Source organism: Eschrichtius robustus, chromosome 8, assembly GCF_028021215.1.
Source record: "Eschrichtius robustus isolate mEscRob2 chromosome 8, mEscRob2.pri, whole genome shotgun sequence".
In the NCBI taxonomy this organism is placed as follows: Eukaryota; Metazoa; Chordata; class Mammalia; order Artiodactyla; family Eschrichtiidae; genus Eschrichtius; species Eschrichtius robustus.
Window position 1 is genome coordinate 127462136 of NC_090831.1, and position 21878 is coordinate 127484013.

The 21878-nt window shown below is 56.0% G+C and overlaps 1 protein-coding gene across 1 annotated transcript in view; it reads left to right on the plus strand.

Annotated features, from left to right (window-relative positions):
• Positions 1-21355, plus strand: part of DPP6 (dipeptidyl peptidase like 6) — a 780578-nt gene extending 759223 nt beyond the window's left edge. Inside the window, exons 19-26 of the mRNA XM_068550205.1 lie at positions 256-325; positions 4098-4292; positions 12553-12607; positions 16370-16481; positions 18168-18226; positions 19016-19088; positions 19184-19257; positions 21205-21355. Of these exons, the coding sequence (XP_068406306.1) occupies positions 256-325; positions 4098-4292; positions 12553-12607; positions 16370-16481; positions 18168-18226; positions 19016-19088; positions 19184-19257; positions 21205-21351 (785 nt within the window). The 3' untranslated portion in view covers positions 21352-21355. The remainder of the gene's footprint in view (positions 1-255; positions 326-4097; positions 4293-12552; positions 12608-16369; positions 16482-18167; positions 18227-19015; positions 19089-19183; positions 19258-21204) is intronic.
• The last annotated feature ends 523 nt before the right edge of the window (positions 21356-21878 follow it).

A 21878-nucleotide genomic window follows, 5' to 3' on the forward strand; every position in this document is an offset into this window, starting at 1 on the left:
TTCAACACTTTCCTGTTTGCAAGATTGCAGTTAAACTTCGGGGAGAAACTAAGCCTCAAAGAGGTTGGGTGCTTTCCCCAAGTCCAAAGTGAGCCGGAGTCCCCCTGTCTGTCTAGGACCGGCCTTAACCCTCCAGGGTGCCCGTCTCCCAGGCCCCCGGGAGCATACCCCAGGGCGGGCACACCCACCCAGCACCCATCCCGCCCCTCCCTTCCTGGCCCCTAACGTGCTGCCCTGTGTTCTGTTTCTGCCTAGACTTGCCCGTTCAGATCCTCAAGCCCGCGACCTTCACCGACACCGCCCACTACCCCTTGCTCCTGGTGGTGTAAGTATCCCAGGATGAAAACTCAAGAAGGTGGTAAGCGGGAGCCTGATATCCGTTGCAGTCTAAACACTGGAAACAATTTAGCACGTTCTTTCTGTAACAACCGCTGACCCCAGACATCAAAGGAAAGTGGGGCCCCAGTCGATTTCGGGGGATTTGCGACAGTGAGTGCAGGACTTGAGTCACATTCCGGGGGTCATGCTTCGGTGGCCGGTCAGCGGCCCCAGGGACAGCAGGAAAGCTGACGGGGAGCCCAACCTCACCGCACAGGGCGGATGCACCCGAGGTCACCCCAGGCCCTGGGGCCCCCAGAAACGGAGGCGGGCCTGGCAGGGTCTCGCTGGGGCCAGTGGCTCCTCCAGTGCCACCAGGAGGCCTTGAACACCAGGCATTCTCCCACAGGATGATTTCAGATCTGCCTTGTGCTAATTAGCAAGCCTCTGGTTCAGATGTCGAGAACGACTTAAGAGCTTTCTAAGCACCTCTGACAGTGTTGGGTCCTGATTAGGGCTCCCGCTCGCTTGGGTGCGTGAGTGGCCATGGGACAGAGGAGACACTGAGCCTCGGAGCCTCTGGGGACGCAGCCCCGTATTCATGTGAAAGGGTCCAGGGGAGAGCAGAGGCCTGCACTGGGGCTCTTGAGGGACCACAGTGAAATCGCCCACCCAGAGCCTGACTAACCCTGTGCTTCTTGCCTGGCGCCCGGCCTGGGGCCCAGCCCTCAGGGACGACGGCTGCATCGTGAGGACGCCTGGCTGCGACCCCCTGTGCTGCTGCAGCTTGCCACTAACCCGCTGTCCTCACTGTCTGGACTTTGCCAGTGACCACGCACACGCATACACACACACTCACACCCACATACACATACACACCACAAGAATGTACAAAACAGCACACACACATATATACACACAGGCACAACACACTCACACTCACACATATATACACACATACACTCACACATATACACACACATACACACCCTCACATGCACACATACACACACACTCATATACACACACACATATACACACACACATACACAACACATACACTCTCACACTAACACACACACACTCTCACACTCATATATACACACACACACCACATGAATGTACAAAACAGCACACACACTCTCACATATATATACACACGCACACACACACACTCACACATATACACACATACACACCACACGAATGTACAAAACAACACACACACATATATACACACAGGCACAACACACACACACTCACACATATACACACACATATACACACAACACATACACTAACACACACACACTCTCACACTCATATACACACACACCACATGAATGTACAAAACAGCACACACACTCACATATATATACACACGCACACACACACACTCACACATATACACACATACACACCACACGAATGTACAAAACACAAAAGCACACACACTCACATATATACACACGTGCACAACACACATACACACTACACAAATATACACATCACACACACACACGCTCACATACACGCACAAACCACATACCACATACACCAGTATACACAGCACATACACACACGACACACCAGTATACACAGCACATACACACACGACACACCAGTATACACAACACATACACACACCACACCCACATATACACACACACACACGACACACCAGTATACACAGCAGATACACACACCAGTGTACACAGCACAGACACACCACACACCAGTACACACATACACTCACACATATACACACACATACACACTCTCACACATACACGCATACACACTCACATATACACACACACACACATATACACACACATATACACACAACACATACACTCTCACACTAACACACACACACTCTCACACTCATATATACACACACACACCACATGAATATACAAAACACACACACTCATATATACACATGCACACACACACACATATACACACATACACACCACACGAATGTACAAAACAACAGCACACACACATATATACACACAGGCACAACACACGCACACACACATATATACACACACATATACACACACACACATACACACACTCACATATACACACACACTCACATATACACACACACACATATACACACAACACATACACTTTCACACTAACACACACACTCACACTCATATACACACACACCACATGAATGTACAAAACAGCACACACACTCTCATATATACACACGCACACACACACTCACACATATACACACATACACACCACACGAATGTACAAAACAATAGCACACACACATATATACACACAGGCACAACACACACACACTCACACATATATACACACATACACTCACACATATACACACACATACACACTCTCACACTCACACATACACTCACATATACACACATACACACACATACACACACTCACACATATACACACTCACACATATACACACAACACATACACTCTCACACTAACACACACTCTCACACTCATATATACACACACACACCACATGAATGTACAAAACAGCACACACACTCACATATATATACACACGCACACACACACACTCACATATATACACACACACCACACGAATGTACAAAACACAAAAGCACACACTCACATATATACACACGTGCACAACACACATACACACACTACACAAATATACACATCACACACACACACGCTCACATACACGCACAAACCACATACCACATACACCAGTATACACAGCACATACACACACGACACACCAGTATACACAACACATACACACACCACACCCACATATACACACACACACACGACACACCAGTATACACAGCAGATACACACAACACACCAGTGTACACAGCACAGACACACACACCACACACCAGTACACACATACACACACCCCTTGCCTGCACTCCTGTCCCGGCAGAAGGCCGGGATGACAGTGGTGTAGTAGCTGTGGCCTCCTTGGAGGGGCGGCCAGCCTCAGAAGGGGCGGTGCGTCTGTGGCCGGTTCTGAGCGCCCTGGGCCTGGCGCTGGCCATCCCTCCTGCTCACAGAAGGAAAGTCACTTAGACGCTTCCCCACCCCCGTTAGTGCTAGTGAACGCTCCACAGCCGTGTCCCCATCTGCAAGGCCCGTCGGCAGCTCTGGCCGATTCCCGGGTGACAACACGCGCCGTGGGTGACTTGAGCTCACACGGTCGTGTCCCCAGGCGGGAAACAGGGAAGCCACGAGAACAAGGGAACCCACACCCCACCCAGCTAAGTGCTTGGGCGACACTCTGCGGGGGACAGTGCACAGGCTGCCCCGCAGAGACGCGGACAGAAAGGCCGCCCAGGTCAGCCACAGGCTCTGCTCCGGGGCGAACCCGAAAGGAGGGGTTTCCTTCAAACCAGGTGCCGCCAGAAGGAGCAACACGTGATGGGGACCAAGGCGACAGCCTGGGAAACTGAACCCAGGAAGGGCAGGCCGAGTCAGGCCGTGTGGGGAGGCAAACCAAGGGGGGACGTGGAAGGACTTTTCCAAGTTCCTCTCCCCGAGAACATGCCCCTCGGTGGCCTTGTGCTCGGGGTGGCCCTGGGAGCTCAGGTTCCCCATCGCCCTCCGGGTGTGCAGAGGTGTGGAGCCGGACATGGGGCCGGGGTCGCGGGCGCCCTCCGGGGAGGGCACAGCCAGCCCCTAGGGGAGCATCATGGGACCTGATGTCGGCTGGACCAGCCGCTGCTGCAAGCCACGTGCCAAGGCCTGGCCTGTCTTTCCAGGGATGGCGCCCCGGGGAGCCAGAGCGTGGCCGAGAAGTTTGAGGTGAGCTGGGAGACGGTGATGGTGAGCAGTCACGGGGCCGTGGTGGTCAAGTGCGACGGCCGCGGCAGCGGCTTCCAAGGGACCAAGCTGCTGCACGAGGTGAAGCGGAGACTGGGCTCGCTGGAGGAGAAGGACCAGATGGAGGCTGTGAGGTGAGGACCCCCGGAGGCACCACTGGAACGGGGGGAGGTGGGGAGCGGGGCGGCCGCAGCTCCTACCTGGGCTGCACCATGTTCCTCTCCAGACGCATGTTTCTTGTCAACACACATTTCACCTGCGATTTGCTCGTACTTACAAAGTCTTCGGGCAGTTCCGCAGTGAATTCCTGCTAGTAATCTTCTCCCAAAGACTTGTATCCTCGCTATCACATAGCTCGGTGGCCTGTCCGTTCCGCTGATTGAAACCGGGTGCAGAGACCGTGACGTGGGCGTGCTGTGGTTGTAGACCTTGGCCGCTGATCACGGAGGGAGAGCCGGGCTGGGGGCACAAGAGAGTGAGGACTGAGTGGGGCTGGAGCCACGCAGCGGGTCACTGCGTTCCTGAGGAAGGACCCCCTGCGCTTCCAGGCGGCACGTCAGAACCCCCGCTCAGCCCCACTGACGGGCACGTTTTGTCCCTTGGTTTCTTCACATCTCTGTCACCGAGGCAGCAGGACTGATAGAGTGTCACCGAGACAGAAAGGGGCTTAGTGCAGGGGACCGATGCTCAAAGTTATTGATTGAATTTTATTGTTGCCCCGGAATAAGAGACATCAAGAACCTGTGCCCGACTAACTGGCCTGCAGGCGCATCTGTAGAAATAGTTTTCACAGTTTTATGGCACAGCGGACCGTAGGGCCAAACGTGACTTCACCCAGGAGATGCAGCCAGACCCACAGACTCCGGTGCTCGGAGGGACAAGAAGGGCATGCCGCACGATTGTCATCCTGATTGTGAATCGGGGTGCGCGATGTTGGACGCTGGGCGTCTGGAAAGGGCGGCGTACAGCGCCCAGATGAATAAGTGTTGACTGAAGGGCTGCAAGAAAGCTGGACACTGCATCCCGTCTGTCATCATGACTGTATGCTCTGCAGGTTTAAAAGATTTCACTTTACTGACTTTTCAGAACATTTTCTCTCTTGTTTTTAAAAAGATTGATGGCACGTGGTGTGTACTCAGTAAATAATTTCTAAGTGGATGAAACCATGAGTGCATGAACGAATGTCCCACTCTGCTCAAGGGAGTCGTGAGCTGGTGAAGAGAGGTGACACGATCAGACCGGCATGTGCTACAGGCAGAGAACAGGGGTGGGAGAGATGGCTGAGGACCCAAGAGTCTGGGAAGGCGCGCCCGTCAGGATGCTTTTGCCTGGAAGTTAACAACAGCACAGACACACGTGCACACACACACACAATGTTAAACGTGCTTTAAAAACACGACACTGTATTGGCGCTGGAAGTCCAGGGGGACGTCAGGCCTCAGCTTGGTTGCTCAGGGACCCGACGGTGCCCCTGAAGGCCCGGCTCTCTCGTCTCTCCGCCCAGCCAAGCGCAGGGCCTTGTGCTGAGCCTCTTCTCCTCACGCTCACAGGACGGCTGCCAGAGCACTGCCAGCAGGTTGAGCCACTTCCAGAAACCTCCAGGAAGGAAGGGAGGAGCCTCCCCAGGGCCACCCAACAAACTCTCCTTCTGTCTCCCTGCCAACTCCAGAACCCAGAAGCATCACCCAGGGGCAGTGGGGGCAACCCCCCGAGACCCGGTGGGCTGGGGACCGGTCCACCGCCCCGGGCGGAGGAAGGAAGGGTGGTGACAGCACAGCCGGGGAAGGAGAGGCAGCAGCGGCACGTGGGCCACAGGGAGCCCTCTGGAGAAGCACGTGGGCCCAGGTCAGGCTCGGGAGGGGCGTGGGACAAGGATGACCGCAGAGTCCCCTCCCTCGGAGCCCCCCTCTTTTCGTCCTTCCCCACCTGCCGCCCTGCTCAGACTCCTCCCAGGAAGCCCGGAGTCCTCGCGGCCCCCCCCGAGGCCCTGGGGTAGGACGCGGCGTCCTTCAGACATCCTGCCAGCCTGGCTGGTGTGGCCGCCCCACTCTGAGCAGGGGACGAGAGGGCACAGGCTGTTTCACACTCACGGTGTTTCTAAAAATAAGGGATTGATCGGCCATCTGTTCAAAAACAGGGCAGAACCTGTTCCAGAACAACAGTAAATAATGTCAGCTCTCAAGCCACTGAGGCTTCCAGGAACAGGAACACAAACCTTCGCAGGCCTTACAGCCGTCAGCAGCCACGCAGAGCTTCTCCGGAAGCTGATGCCCAAGTGTCTCAAGCCATGGAGAACTCTACGAAGCTTTATCTAGGATCTGGGTCTGTATTTTCATTAGAAAGAACTGGCCCAGTCTGTTCAGTTTAAGAGACCTTGAGACCAGCCCCCCACCCTAGCTCCCCAAAGCTCCCCACCCCCGGGCAGTTGTCCCAACTTCCTCCATCACCTGGAGGAAGTCCTGGAGCCCAGGGGGTCTCCCCCGACCACAGCTGCCAAGCATGTCCCTCGCAGGCCAGGCCAAGGGCCATGCGAACGGGTGGTCTGGGAGCGGAGGAGCACAGCCCTCCCTGGAGGGGCTTCTAGGAGGAGGTGGCTTTCTGCCAAGACCTCACCTCAAAGGGTAGTGGGGATTTGCCCACGGGAGTGCGAGTGCGCATTCCACACAGACGAAATGCTGGGAGCAACGGTCCCGGTAACACAAAGGCGCATGAGGTCCAGGGCCCCCAGTAAGCCCAGTGTGGGCTGCGCTGGGGCCAGGGGACGCCTGGAGACGTGGGGTGGGCTGAGACCCTCCCACACCATCTTCCGGAGCCGCCGCCTGCCCTCCCAGCAGCAGAGGTCCCTCGGGAGTTTAGCAAGGAGGTGACAAGGCCACCTTTATTTTTCAGAACTGTGATGCTGGTAGCGGTGTAGCAGGTTTTATGGGTCAGAGTCCTGGCAGGAAACATTCAAATGGGGTGATTTAAGGAGAGAGAAATAACATGCATGTCTTCAAAGGCATGGGCGGGGTTAGGAAGATCCAGGGGATCGATGGGGGGTACGCTGGGGCTGGGGACAGTCAGGGCTGTCGGAGTCCCCGAGAGGGCAGGGGCAGCACCATGCCGTGGAGGAAGCATTTCTGCAGCAGGGTCAGCGAGATCTGTAAGTGAATAGATACGGAGATGGACGTGGAGCTGGGCGGTGAGTTCTGTGTCCCTCACAGCGCTCTGCTGCCCCCCGCAGAGGGCAGGACAAATGTGCTGACCACGTTCCCCCGCTGGCCCCTCCTTGTTGCCCCACCAAGTCTCTGGCTGTGAGGCTCCCTGACTCTGAAGGTGCTGAGAGCAGCTGTGTGGTCCGTGACACCTGCGTCAGCGTGGGTCCCCAGGAAGCGGTGCCAACACACACTTAGACGTGCAGAAGGTGTGTTTGTACAGGATGCGGAACGCAGAGCGCAGCAGGGGCTCTGACACGGGAAAGGACGGGACACAGAGAGCGGGCTTCCCGTGGCGGCTGGGCTTTGAGCGTCTCTGCCAAGCTGAGGCGGGCCTCGGAGGACCCCATGCCGGTCACTGGCGGGGACAGCTTGAGACGGTGTGGACCCGTGGAAGGTTGGAAGGTGCGAGCACTGCTGCTCCCAGGGTGTCAGCCCACGTCCCCCAGACGCGCTCTGGAGGCTGGAGCCTCCCCCGTCCTCCCTCGGGGCCTCTGCGAACCCTGGCGTGGGGCAGAGCTCAGCGGCTGCTCCATCGAGAGGGACGCCGGGGTCTCGCCGCGCCGCGGAGCGTCCCAGTGATGGAACCTCCCACACCTGCATCGGGCTCCTCCGTCTCAGGGCTCCACTGCTCACCCGGAAACAGCCGTCACGCAGGAACTGCCCGGCTGATGAGTGGAAATACAGCAACACGATAATAACAATATTTGATACTGGAAAAAACTATTTTCCTTGGGAGACTCCTGAGTACTTTACAAATGAGGATCATTACCAAGGCCTGTGGTTTTTAGATCAGGAAATGAATCGCCAGGTAATTAAATGAAGGGGTTGCCGGAGACCAGAGGCTGCCTGCGAATGTGGAAGTAGGGCTGAGAATAAAAATCCGAAATATTTTATGAACTGGCATGGCGCCTGAGACCCCGGCCCCATGCCCTTTGAGGTTCATGTGGCTCACTCCACGCTCCGTGGTCTCCGCAGACTGCTACACGATCCCAGCAATTGTGGTCTGGACCTCAGGCCGTGGGGCAGAATCCTCATGGGACCAGGTTGACCATTTCACCAGACATTCCCAGACGCACGTCTGTGTATCAGGGATTTGGGTCATGAGAAGAGAATTCAGAAACTTGGAGAAACGTATTCAGTGGTTCCACGTGTGTAGGCATGCCTGCCGTGCTTTGACGGTCAACCTGGGCTGTGTGTGAGTGTGTGTGTGTGTGCGTGTGCACCTGCACACACCTCTAACTCCTAAGCCTGGAGACGTGACTTGAAGTCTGCCAGGCTATCCTATGATACCTGCACAGTGTTTTTGAAAAGCAAAAGTATTAAAGTGTTGTGTTAGTGTCCTAGGGCTGGAACGCCAAAGTCAAGGTGTGGGCAGTGCTGCGCTCTCTCTGACACCTGCGGGGGAGGACCCTGCCTCGCCTCTTCCAGCTCCCGGTGGTTGCTGGCAATCCTTGGCTGGTAGACGCGCCCCTCCAATCCTGCATCTTCGAGTGGCCGTGTCCTCCCTGGGTCTCTGTGTCTCTTCTGCTCTTACAAGGACACGAGTCACTCTAGTGTGACCTCATCTTAACTTACTAATTACATCTGCGGTGGACCCTGTTGACAAATACGGTCCCATACCGAGGTTTGGGGGATTAGAAATTCAACATATTTTGCAGAATTCAACCCGTAACAAAGGCTTAAATGATCCACACAAATCCCCTTGCCCTTCACCCAACCCCCCACCAGCCCTGCTTCGCGGAGACAACCACCCCCAGCCACATCATCCCCTTCGTCAAGCGTCCATCTCTCTTCTGAGCGCAGGTGTCACGTCGCGATTTCTCATCACAGGACTTCCTGTTGTCGCAGGTGAGGATTTAGCTGCTCTGTACCAGCATCTTCCCAGAACTGTTACACCAACTGCCTGGTTAGATCCACAGTCTGAGGCGCAGGCTCACTATGTAAATGGTGCTGACCTCAGACCCCGGGGGTCTCTTCGTGCCCTGCTCTCCTTTACATCACTTGATATTTCCTGAAGTGTTGCTTTGTCTTTCATCTGGGTAACTTTCTATGTATTGGTACCTGCTCACAACACTCCCAGTTGTTCCTGCAGGCCGCTCGGGCTCCTGTTCGTATTCTTCCCAGATGCTCGCACGCACTGGTAATCTGTCAGCGCCAGCGTTCTTTTCTTGCGCTGGAGTCCCCTTCCTTCTGGTCCACGTGGACCACGTGTCTATAGGGTCACTTTTGAGGCCCTTTTCCCAACTCTCCTGTGTTGGCTCCTTTGCACACACCCTGGGTCATGGGCCAAAGAGCAACAGATATATGTCTCCCTTTTTATTTACTTTTTCCTTCATATATCTAGAAAGCATCTCAAAATGTCTTTATTCTGTTCCCACATTTGAAATTATCGTTTATCTAGATATAAAATCTACAAAGAAAATAATTTCTATCTAGAAGGCCCTGGAATCGTCCACCACGTGTTGCTGGTGAGAAAAACGATGTCATTGTATTTGCTGATCCTTGTAGATGGCCTGCTTCTTTCTCCTTTTCAGAAGAAGGACGTCTTTAATTCTGGTATCCTGAAATTTCAGCCATTGGTGTGGGACTTTTCAATCTGGGGAATAATTGTTCTTCAGTCTTGGAAAGTTTTTACTATAATGTGTTGATAATTTCTCGTTTCTCTGTTGTTTCTTTCTGGAAATTTTATTGTACTATTTTGGTGCTTCCGGTTTATTTTCATCATATATTCATCATATTTTCATCATATTTTCTCTCCTATATTCCAGCCTTTCTGTTGAATGTTTATTTTCAGGCATGACACTTCAAAATCCCTAGCCTTCTCTCTTCATCCAAGAGCATACTATTCTTGTCTGATTGGTTCAATATTTTTTGTCTTTCTAGACACATTAGGACGATTTTCTTCTGTTCAGTGAACTATCTCTGTTCCCTCTGGATTCCTGAATTTTTCTGGGTTTTTTTTGTTGTTGTTGTTGTTTGGGTATTGGTTTGGACTCTCTCATCTGGAAGATTCTTTACATTTCTGATGAAACCTGGCTGCCTCTTCATTCATAAGAGAGGTACCAACCGGGGTGCCAGTTCTGTGTGCAGATTGTGAGCTGTTGGCAGGTGGGCTTTACCGAGGGTGGTGGAGGGCATCCAGCTCTTCATTGGAGAGACCCACACCCCTTGATATGGTGTGTATCCTCTCCGGGGGCGGTCAGCTTCTCCAGCCTGGGCATCCCATTCCCGAGTACCTGCATCTGGGAGGGGCCGAGGGAGGCCCATGTAGGATGCAGACTCGCGGTTGGCTTGCTTGTTGCAATCCTGCACCTCACCCCGCACTGAGCCTGGTGTCCCAGCGTCTGGAGCCTGTTCTCTTTCTCCCCAGAAAGTTTCAGTGACATGTCTGAAGGTCCCACAGCCCCTTAGTAGCTGAGCAGGAATTGGACACAAGATACCCTGACTCTGAGAGTGGAAGCTTCTGACAGTAAGGCCTGTGAGTTAGCCTTTGTCCCTAAGACTTCGCACTGAGGCTTACAGATGACACACACTCAAGGGATGGGTGGGAAAGAGGGGCGGGGGGAGGAGGACGAGGAGGCGGGGAAGGTAGTAGGGCCAGTTTTCTTGTTCTCACTAGTATTCTGAAATGGAATCAACCAGATCGATCCACAGAATGAACATGCATGAATCATCAGGTTTCCACAAATACTCTGGGGAAACTCGTTACATTAAAATAAACAGTAATACACAGTTGGCCCTCGTTATCCTTGGGGACCGGTTCCAGGACCCACGTGGGTACCACAGTCCTCGGATGCCCAAGCCCCTTCTGTGAACCGGTGGAGCATATGCACATAACCATCACACATCCTCCTGGGTACTTAAGATACACACATCTCTCAATCCCTTGTAACACCCCCTACGTGTAAATGCAATGTAGACAGTTGTAAGTACAATGTAAATGCTGTGTAAATAGTTAACCAAGGTGCTGCAAATTCAAGTTTTGCTTTTTGGAATTTTCTGTATTTTTTTTTTCAATGTTTTCAGTAAGCAGTTGGTTGGATCTGTGGGTGTGGAACCTGTGGATACGGAGGGCCGACTGTAATAAAAGTACAAAAGTCACCTGAACTTGTATCATCGTGAGAAGTCAGGACAATTGCTGCTCCGCGCTGGGCCCTCCCTCTCACCCCTCCCACCCCCAGGAACGGGGTCCATTTGCTTCCAACATCATAATAGCAGTGCTGCTCCAACCATGAAGGGCAGGCCGGGTCCCAGGACGTGGGCGTCCTTGGAGAGTTGGCTGGAGAAGGATAGGGCACTCTCAGGGCCCAGGACCCGGAGGTTCACAGTCCCCCAGGCTGAGAAGGGCGGTCAGAGGGGATGGGGTGGCTCCAGACAGCAGACGCAAGAAAATAATCACCGGGCAATACCCAGACTGGGGTGACAGGAAGCTGGGGGAAGGAGGCTTCGCGGTGGTGACAGATGGAGAAAGGCAGCAGGAAGACTCAGAAAGAAGCCAGTTACTGGCCAGCAGGTGGCAGGACTCCTGCTGCCGAGTGAGGGTCCAGAAGCCAGAAAGATTCCGGCCACTTTGGGGGGGAAACAAGGGACCACGAGGAGAGCAGTGAGATGCGGGCAGGGACAAGGCAGGACCGGGCAGCGCCAGCCTGGGCGCCGAGCTGGTGGCATCCAAGGCAGAGCTCAAGGCAGGAGTGATTCTGCCACCAAACAGGTCCAAGACAGGGGACCCCTCCCAGGAGTTGGGGACAGAGGACTCTGCAGGTGAAGGGGGACCCAGTGCCCTGACTCAAAGCCGACTAGCACCCGGAGAGCCTTTTCTCCCTGCTGATCCCGGAGGACCCTCCCAGAGCCTGGTGGCTGGGAGTCACGTGGTCCAAGTGAGGGAGACGGGGACCCAGGCGGGCCTGCGAGTCTCCAGAACAGCCTCTGCTGCTTCGCGTTCCCGGTTCTCAACCAGCAAGCTTTACTCGCCTGGCCGCCCCACAGTGATGGCAGGGGCGCTTTGAGCTTTGCGTGTGGGCATACGGCTCACTAAAAAAGTGAAAGCAATGACCGATGATATTAGAATTCCAATATTTCCTTTGATTAAAGTAGGGGTTTTCATCGTTGAAATGGTTGGAAAACACGACTCTAGACCCCAAGGTTGCACGACTCAGCCGTGGCATGCACTAACTTCCCCGTCTCCTTGACCTTGCAGGGTGATGCTGAAGGAGCAGTACATTGACAAGACGCGCGTGGCCGTGTTTGGGAAGGTGAGGTTGCTGGCCCCTGTTTGCACACCCCCTGCTCAGGCCCTGACCTGCACCACCCCCAGGCCTGACCCTGATTCACTGGGAACATCTCTGCTCTGGCCGCCTGCGAGCCTTTTTTTTTTTTTTTAGCATCTTTATTGGAGTATCATTGCTTTACAATGGTGTGTTAGTTTCTGCTGTATAACAAAGTGAATTAGCTATACGTATACGTATATCCCCATATCCCCTCCCTCTTGCGTCTCCCTCCCACCCTCCCTATCCCACCCCTCTAGGTGGTCACAAAGCGCCGAGCTGATCTCCCTGTGCTATGCGGCTGCTTCCCACTAGCTATCTATTTTACGTTTGGTAGTGTATATATGTCCATGCCACTCTCTCACTTCGTCCCAGCTTACCCTTCCCCCTCCCCGTGTCCTCAGGTCCATTCTGTACGGCTGCGTCTTTATTCCTGTCCTGCCCCTAGGTTCTTCAGAACCTTTTTTTTTTTTAAGATTCCATATATATGTGTTAGCATACGGTATTTGTTTTTCTCTTTCTGACTTACTTCACTCTGGATGACAGACTCCAGGTCCATCCACCTCACTACAAACAACTCAAGATGTTCAGTGACTCCAGCACAGGGAGCCCTCATCTGAGCAGCTCATGTATCAATGTTTTTTTCACACTGTCTGGAAGGAAAGGGAAAAAGAAGCCAGATCCTTGTGGGAGCGCTCTGTGAGGCTCCTGATTACTTTTCAGATGAGCCTGCTGTGGTTCTCGGGGTGGTGCCCCAGGAGAGAAGGGGAGGCAGGAGTCTTTATTTCTGTAGGTCTTTCTGTGCAGCAGCCGCGTTGATTTAGCAGGTTCACTTACGTGGTAGGGAGGGGTAGGGAGGTTCGTGCCCTGAACTGTCAAACCAGAGACGCTTCCAGGGTGGCCCACGTCCGAGGGCCGTAGCCGGGTGTGGTGGGGCCGTGGCTGGGAGTTGGGTCCCTGGAGGACCACCTCCTATCGCCCTGGCCCCCTCCCCCGTTGCTAGGTGGCCTGGACCCGCGGCCTCTTGGTCTCAAGGCAGGAGCACAGAGAGATAGACACAGACCCGTCTTCCCTCTGAGAGAACAGGCCCTGCAGAGGGGCCTCGCAGTGACCCCGTGGCAGGTGGAGGTTTGAACAGGTAACCGGAGAGATACCTGTTACGTCATCACCTCTGAGCCCAGGGTTTCGAGGGAGCCGTGTGCATCTGAGACGAGGCATCGCCCTGTGGAGGTCCCAGCACACGTGCTGTGTATCCCACACCCGCACGGGAGGCGCAGCAGCAAAGGGAGGGCCCAGGGGATGGATCAGAGCCTGGACGCCGAGTCCTAGGGCTCATTCTGTGCTGGCGGAGGCCACTCCCAGCCTGCGCGGCTCAGAGCCAGTTGGATCACTTACAGCGTAACTTGGGGGGGTCAGCTCTTACCTCCCGTTCCCATGGGAAAGTTACTGCCCCACAGACTGACCACGGCTCAGGGCAGGGCGCCCGGGCCCAGGTCGGCCTCTGTCCAGTCTCGGCTCTTCCCCAGACATGCCCTCTGCTCCTGGGAGCTTGGCCTCCCTCCTCTGGCTGCTTTCCACGTGGGCACCTGAACATGGCCCCAGCGCCTGGACCTTTCAAAGGTCCCTGTGGACGCAGACGCAGGAGTCAGGGAGTGGCGAAGAGGCTTTCTGGACAAGTGGGAGGTTCAGCTGCCGGGGAGTCGTGTGCTGTGTGGACGGGGGCCCACACGCCCTTCAGAACGCAGCCCGCAGCCCCGTCCCAGAGACAGGCCGAGGCTGTGTGTGGTACTCTTTGCTGGTCGTCGCCCTTATCCACTCTGCCTGATGGGTCCCCGCCTCTTTGAATGGCGCCTCAGATACAGGGTCGTGGACTCTGTGATTGCATCACCTCCGAGGCAGTAAGCCATCGATTCCTTTAGCTGACAGGCATTCGGCAGTTTCAGGTTCACAGCACGCTTGAGATAATTCCCCCTGCCCCCCCCAGCATGCACGGGCTCCCCCACTATCAAACCCCACCATTCGGTACCTTTGTTACGGTTGACAAACCTGCACTGACACATCATCACCACCCAGGACCCAGAGTTTACATCGGGGATCCCTCTTGAGGTTGTACCTTCTGTGGGTTTGGACAGATGTGTGATGGCGTGTCTCCATCATTACGGGGTCGCACAGAGCAGTCTCTCTGCCCTGAAGATCCCCTGAGCTCCACCTCTTCACCCTTCTCTCCCCTCCCCCAGCAGCCACTCCTCTTTTTACGTCGCCACGGCTGTGCCTTTTCTGGAGTGTCACAGAGTCAGAATCACACAGTGTGGAGCCTTTCCCAGGTGGCTTCTCTCACGTAGCATTTAAGGTTCCTCCAGATCTTCCCATAGCATCGTAGCTCATCTCTTTTCAGCACCAGATAATCCACTGCCTGGATGCACCACAGTTCATCCACTCGCCTGCTGAAGGGCATCTTGGTTGCTTCCTAGTTTCGACAATTACGAACAAAGCTGCTGTGGTCATCCATGTGCAGGTTTTTGTGTGGATATAAGTTTTCAGCTTCTTAGAGTAAATACCAAGGAGTGCAGTCACAGGATCATATGGTGAGGGGATGTTTAGTTTTGTAAGAAACCACCAAACTGTCTCCATAGTGTTTGTACCATGTTGCATTCCCACCAGCAACGGATGAGAGTTCCTGTTGCTCTACATCCTCACCAGCATTTGATGTTGTCAGTCAACATATTTTAAAAAACAAACTGCAGAATGACTGGTAAGGCTTGGAGATTCCATTGACCATGAATATTATTTGCCAGAAACCAAAAAGACTCTCATTGTCATTAAGATATTCCTGTTCTACTGAAGGAGCACTATTATAATATAACAAACTTAAATACATTGATCAAAAACAGTTAATTCTACAGTGAGTTTGGCATGGCATGGACATGACAGACAGTCTCCATCAGGTATGTGGGTTCTACACACGCCACCCTCTCACCTCAGCACACGCACTCACACACGCCCACACCTTTGACAGTCCCCGTGCCACACCCTGGTTCTCTGGGCCTTCGCTCCTCTCCCCGCCCACCTTTGCTCAGCAGGACATCACATCTGCGCCCCCTTCCCTTTGGGTCTTGCAGGAAACAGGCGCATCTGGACCAGCCAGCACCCACGGCAGATATGGTGTAATGCTTTACTCTCTCTGGAAGGCTCACATTGAAATTGGGGTCTTTCATGTCAGCCCCAAATAAGGGCAGTACAGGAAAGGAAGGACTGACCCACGTACACGACACGTGCGGACATCTGTCCCGAGCAGACCCCTGAGCTGAGCATCATGGCGACCGGTGCTGGAGCCCTTTGAGATTGGCTCCTCATGGGCCCGCCCTCAGAATCACAGAAAACGGGCTGGCTCTGCCTGTAGGCAAGGGAGAGGCAGCAGGGAACGCTGCGTCAGACGCTTGACAGGCGTCCCACGCTACACGCCGCACTCCGGTCCCCAGTCACCCTCCTCAGTCCCCGCCACTTTTCATCCTCGTGTCACTCGAACACGAGGCCCAGGAGGGGGATACTTGCCTCACGTTATATTGAGCTGGAAAGGCGTTTGCTTTCATCTTCTTACCTCCCTTATAATTTTTCAATGTTAAATTTTTTTAAAAGAACAAACTACGACAGTGGTTGCTTGAGCCACTGACCTCTTTGTCTGAAGCTGTTCTCATGGGTGAGTTATTGACTTTGCTCCTGCCCCTCTCTCTGTCTTCCGCTTATTCCCAGGATTACGGTGGGTACCTGAGCGCTTACATCCTGCCAGCGAAGGGCGAGAATCAAGGCCCGGTTTTCACGTGCGGCTCTGCGCTCTCCCCGATAACAGACTTCAAGCTCTACGGTAGGGGCCCCGACCGGACGGGCGCTGGTCCCAGCCAGCACCCACCCCAGGCCTCCGTCCCTCGGCACCCAGTCCGATAACCCGCCGGGTGGCGAGGCCCGCGGTGGAACCTCACAGACAGGGCCTGGGGGCGTGGGGAGAGGGGTGCACGCCACTTGCTCGGGAAGTGGTCAACCCACCGCCGCCCCTCGGTCGCGTTCCCGACACAAGAGCCCAGGAGCCAGAACGCGCCCAGCGCCTCTGCTCGTGCGTGCAGTGATGGGGGTGGCGTGAGCGGAAGGGAAGGGGACTCCGGGCCGCCCCCACCCCTCCTCTCTGACCCCGAGTGCGGCGGGGGCCCTGCGCTGGGTCTCTGTCCGGCGCGGGGTGTCTGGGGGCGGGGGAAGGGCTGGGGGAGCTGCTGCCCAGGGGCCTGGGTGGCTCTGGCCCGCCCTCCGCCCGCCTCCTCCCCAGCACCTGCCAGCTCCTTTCTGCGGCCGGACTCCCGGTGTGGCGGGCAGACCCCGCCTGCAGCTGCACGGACGTGGCTCTGTGGGCACTGCTGGGGGTCCTCCCTCCGGTCAGCCAGCCTCTTTTCTCTGAACGTGAAGGGCTTTGTGACGTCACCCTGTTTTTGAATGTCGGCGAGGCCCTCTCTGTGGGCTCTGGGCGCTGGCATTCGGGTCAGGGCGGCAGGGAGTCTCGGCCGTCGGCCCCAACTGCCGGCACCGAGCCAGGCTGACGGGGAATTCGGGGGCTCCTGGTCGCTGGTGTGCAGAGCCCTGCTGGGGGCCTGACGTCCCTTCGGGGCAGAGGAACCAGCATCGCTCCGTGGCCGCACCCTCCCGCGCCCCAGCTCGGCACCCGTGGACCCCGCGGAGCCGTCCAGGGGCACCGGCGCGTCTGCAGCTCACCGGCTCTGGCAGCCGAAAGGCTCACGGCAGATGTGCTGATTTTTGCAAGTGCTCAATGCACATTCCAACTCAAAATCCTACAGGAACTCCCCTAATTCCAAATTTTAATAATTTAAAATTATTGTCCCATGGGAATCCGTGTAACATATTCTCTATTTTTCAAATTCAGTGAGACTTTCTCGGGGTTTTTAATCAAGCTATTTCAAATCTGCCTGAGTTGAGTGCACACAAATGCACCCAACCCCGCGCCTTGATGTGTCACTGTGCCTGGGACAGCGGAGAGCCCACGTGGTCTCCTGGACTTAACTAAGGGTTCCCTGCACCTGTAGAAGGAGCTCGGTGCCCTGGGCTCCCAGACTTCCTGACGGGGCGGCCTGGGTCCTCACGAGACCCTGGACCTGAGCCAGGGGGCAGGCAGAGCGGAGGCAGCCGACACTTTCTGAAAATAAGGGAACCCTGATGGAAATTTGCTCTTCGTATCTGTTCCCCTTTCTGGTCGTTGAAATGAAGTGGGGGCGGGGTGTGAATCCTGTTCATTTCGGGATCAGATCAGTTCGGTTTCCGTCGTGCTGCAATCCCACCACCAACACTAGCAGGTCTAAATGTCACTGTGGCGCCGGCTGAGCAACCCCGTAAAGACCCACGAGGTTGAGGTGCTTCTTCAGAAGCAGACGTTCCCCGGGCAGATGGAAGGGAGTCCGGCCCCGGCCCCCAGCCCCGTCCCCAGGGCGGCCCCCGGAGCCCAACGGGGCCCCGAGGCCAAGGGCTAACGCTCTCCTCTGCTTCTGCACAGCGTCTGCGTTTTCCGAGAGGTACTTGGGCCTCCACGGACTTGACAACAGAGCGTATGAGGTGTGTTTGGGGCAGAGCCGCCACTTGGCAAAAACGAGGAACCGGTCGACGATGACGCGGGCCAGCCTCTTCTCCGAACCGCTCCCTCCCTCCCCCCCCCCCAGGCCCTGCCCCCTCTTAACTCCCTTGGCCTCTGTTCTCTCCCTCCCGCGTCATTCACCGGGGTGACGTGACCGCTCCAAGATGGGTCTGGTTGCCCATCCTGGAACCGGAGGGACAAGGCGGCAGGTGGGGAAGGCTTAGGGTGGAGGAGTCCGTCCCAGGGTTGGTAGGCTCGGGGGTGGATGGCCGCTGGCGCCCTGCCCCCGAGGCGGCTGCTGCCCCCGGAGAAGAAGCCCTTGATGGGGGAGCAGGAAGCTCCTCTGACACCACCTCCTGGTCCACACCGTCGGTCGGCCGAGTGTGGACGTCACGCACGCATCTCCTCACTGGCCCTGAGGAGGCCAGAGGTCTGCTGCCGGCCGGGCTGCGGCTTCAGAGCTGAAGCCCGGGCACGGACAACGGGACGGTCTGGCCAGGGCAGCACCTCCCAGTGGCGGCAGTTGAATGAAGGCCCCAGGCCACCTGCAGGGGGAGGAGACCCTTTCTCCCTGCTTCCTAGACCTTCTCCTTTCCCCTTTCTCCTTAAAAGGGGTTGAGGCTGGGAAAGCCCAGGCCCCTGAGAGCTTCCACAGGGCTTCCAGGAACTGTGCCCGCCACACTGCACGGACCTCACCCTCCGGGTCAGGGTCCCTGGGCTCATCCCCTACCCCCGCGGTGGGCGCTGACCCCCCTCTCGCCCACGTGCAGATGGCCAAGGTGGCGCACCGGGTGCCCACGCTGGAAGGGCAGCAGCTCCTGATCATCCACGCGACCGCCGACGGTGAGCCCCCGACGCTGACCACGGCGCCTCGGCGAAAGCGTCGCCCTCCATGGTGTTACGGGTTCTGACGCTTTCCTCTTTTTTTCTTTAAACAGAAAAAATCCATTTCCAGCACACCGCAGAACTCATCACGCAGCTCATTAAGGGGAAGGCGAATTACAGCTTACAGGTACAGTGCTGCACGCCTGCCCTGCCTCACACGTGCCTTTCCACGGAGGAGGAGCTGAGTGGTACCCGGCCACCCATGACTGCAAACACTCCTCTGTCTCGGCCATCGGAGATGCTCGGGGACACATCAGATCAGACAGATGGGCGGTGCTTGCTTTTTCTGCCGATTGTTGGCGGCTCGGTTCTGCACTCAGGCTGTGTTTAAGCCCCTTTAGGCTCCGCCACCGCCCCCAGCCCCCCACCCCCGTCCCCGGCTGATGAGCAAAGGCGGGGCAGCAGCCGCACCCCCATGCTCGCTGAAGAGGGGCCGCTGTCCCACACCGATGAGTGCAGCCTGGGCTTCACTAGCCTCCCCCCCGGAGAGCACACCTCTGCTAAATACTGGCTGGATGTTCCAGAACCTTCGGTGGTGCAGCAGTAGTTAGCACTGTCCTTCCCAAGAACGCGACTCACAGCCTTGACCTCACTGGCATCAAGTGCTGACCCACCGGCTCTAGTGTAGGTGCTTTCCAGCGATGCACGATGCTGCTTCTGGAAACTTCTTCCATCTCCTTCCCGTCCTCTGGTTCACTGGTGAGACAGGTGTGACCCCGGTGGTCTTCTCAGGTCCAGGATAAACGGGAGACTTCCTCAACCAGGGCCCCGTCCCTCGGAGCAAGGCAGCGCTGCCTGCCTCTGTCTCCCAGCCCTGGCTTTGCTGCGTGTCTGGTACAGGGCCAGTGTGTGCTGGCCGGTCGGGGAGCGCTTCCCGCAGGGAGGGAGGCTGGCTTGCGTGCTGATGAACGCGGAGGGAGGGGCTTAGTTCACGTGACACTGGGAGTTCCTTCTGAGAACGCTCAGGTCACAGTACAACGCTAAGTACGTTGTATGCACGCCATGCAGCCACGGTAGGTCCGATGGCAGAGCTCTGCCTGCTGGTGTCGACCCCTCCCCACATACAGGCGAAGCGAAGTCAGCAAGGTGCTGGGCGATACCCACCCCAGGTCCCACTGGACACTGTGCAGGCGCGGCGAGTGTCTCAGATACTCGATGAGCTTGTAAAGGTGACAACTCAAGGTGAGGGCTCCAGGCGACCAGGACCCGGGTAGGAGGAGACGTACTTCTGCTCTGTACCCCTTGGACTATTTGGTGTTTGAGGTACATATAATAGCTCAGTGACCACCTTTATAAATACGAAAATAAAGGTAAGTGTCATCACCTGAAGACATAAGAGGAAGACAGGGTTCAAAGTGCAGGAAGCAGCCTGGTGTCATGGAGAGAACACGGGCTTTGGGGCCAGTTGGACTTGGCTTTGAATCCCTGCTGGGACTGGCCCTTCGTGTGGAAGTGGTGCAGTGCCCCTGGGTACTCAGAGTCATTACATTTGGGGACGGAATGATCAGCTGCCGTCTTTTCAGCCCTGCCTATGTCCCAGGCCTTGTTCTAAGCATTTCAGAGGTATTCCATCATTTAATTCTCACAGAGCTCAATGAGCTAGATTTTATGATGAGGTCATCTGCATTCGACACCGGGGTCCAGGAAAGCGCCCTGTGCGCGGCACACGGTGAGTCAAACGCAGGTGCCTGTGGGAGCGAGGGTTTCCCCACGCTCACCAAGGCTATAGAGGCAGCACGGAATTCTTCCCATTTCTTTGCGAGTCCTGATGCCTGGAGGCCTGGGCTGCTCGCTGCCTCTGTGGTCCCCGAGCCTGGACCCCTGTTGCAAATTCAAACAAGCGGAGCGAGCGAGGCATTCAGAGTCTGTTAAACGATGTGTTTTCTGATTCCGTCCCTGATTTGCTGAGGGCACCCTCCACCTGGCAAAGCCACGAGGAGAAGCAGCCCTGAAATGCCTTCCAGGCTGAGAGTCCGGCTGCGCGGAGCCCGGGCTGTGGGGCTCGGAGTCTCACCGGCGCGCCAGCCCACGCGGAGGGCGGCCACGGGGGTAACTCCTCACGCCTCTCTTGCAGATATACCCGGATGAGAGCCACTACTTCAGCAGCGCCCCGCTGCGACAGCACCTGTACCGAGCCCTCATCAGCTTCTTCGTGGAGTGCTTCCGGATCCAGGACAAACTCCCGGCAGTCGCAGCAAAAGAGGACGAGGAGGAGGACTGAGCGAGCCAGCCCAAAGCACAGCCTGGCGCCCCCTGGGACGGTGGCACCGACCGGGAACCCCGCCTCGCTCTCCCTCGGGGGCCTGGGCTGCGGGCGGGAAGCGCCGCCTTCCCAGCATGCGTGTTTCTGGTCCTGAAGGCAGCTTTGCCCCAGAAACAAGCTCCTTCCCGGGTGGAGATGCATCGTCGCTCACAGGGGCTTCCACGGAGCCTGGAACCATCGCCACCCCAGCGTGACGGGTACCTCCCCGCGACCCCTCCCCGAGGAGCAAAAGCAAAGGATGGATGGCAGTGCAGAAGCTGGCCTTGGAATCGGAGCTCGCGAGCGGGAGCGTGTAGACCCGGCCTCCGCTTCGCTCGAGAGCGTCACACCCCGTCTGACGTCACCGCGCCATGGACCAACTAGAGCACAATTATTTTCCCAGTACTTGTTCATAGATTGGCTTGCTCCTTTCTGTAATTAGGAGATTCTGCATTTTAAGGGGCTGTACGAAGTGTTACTGTAGCTACGCTAATGGTTAACCTTAT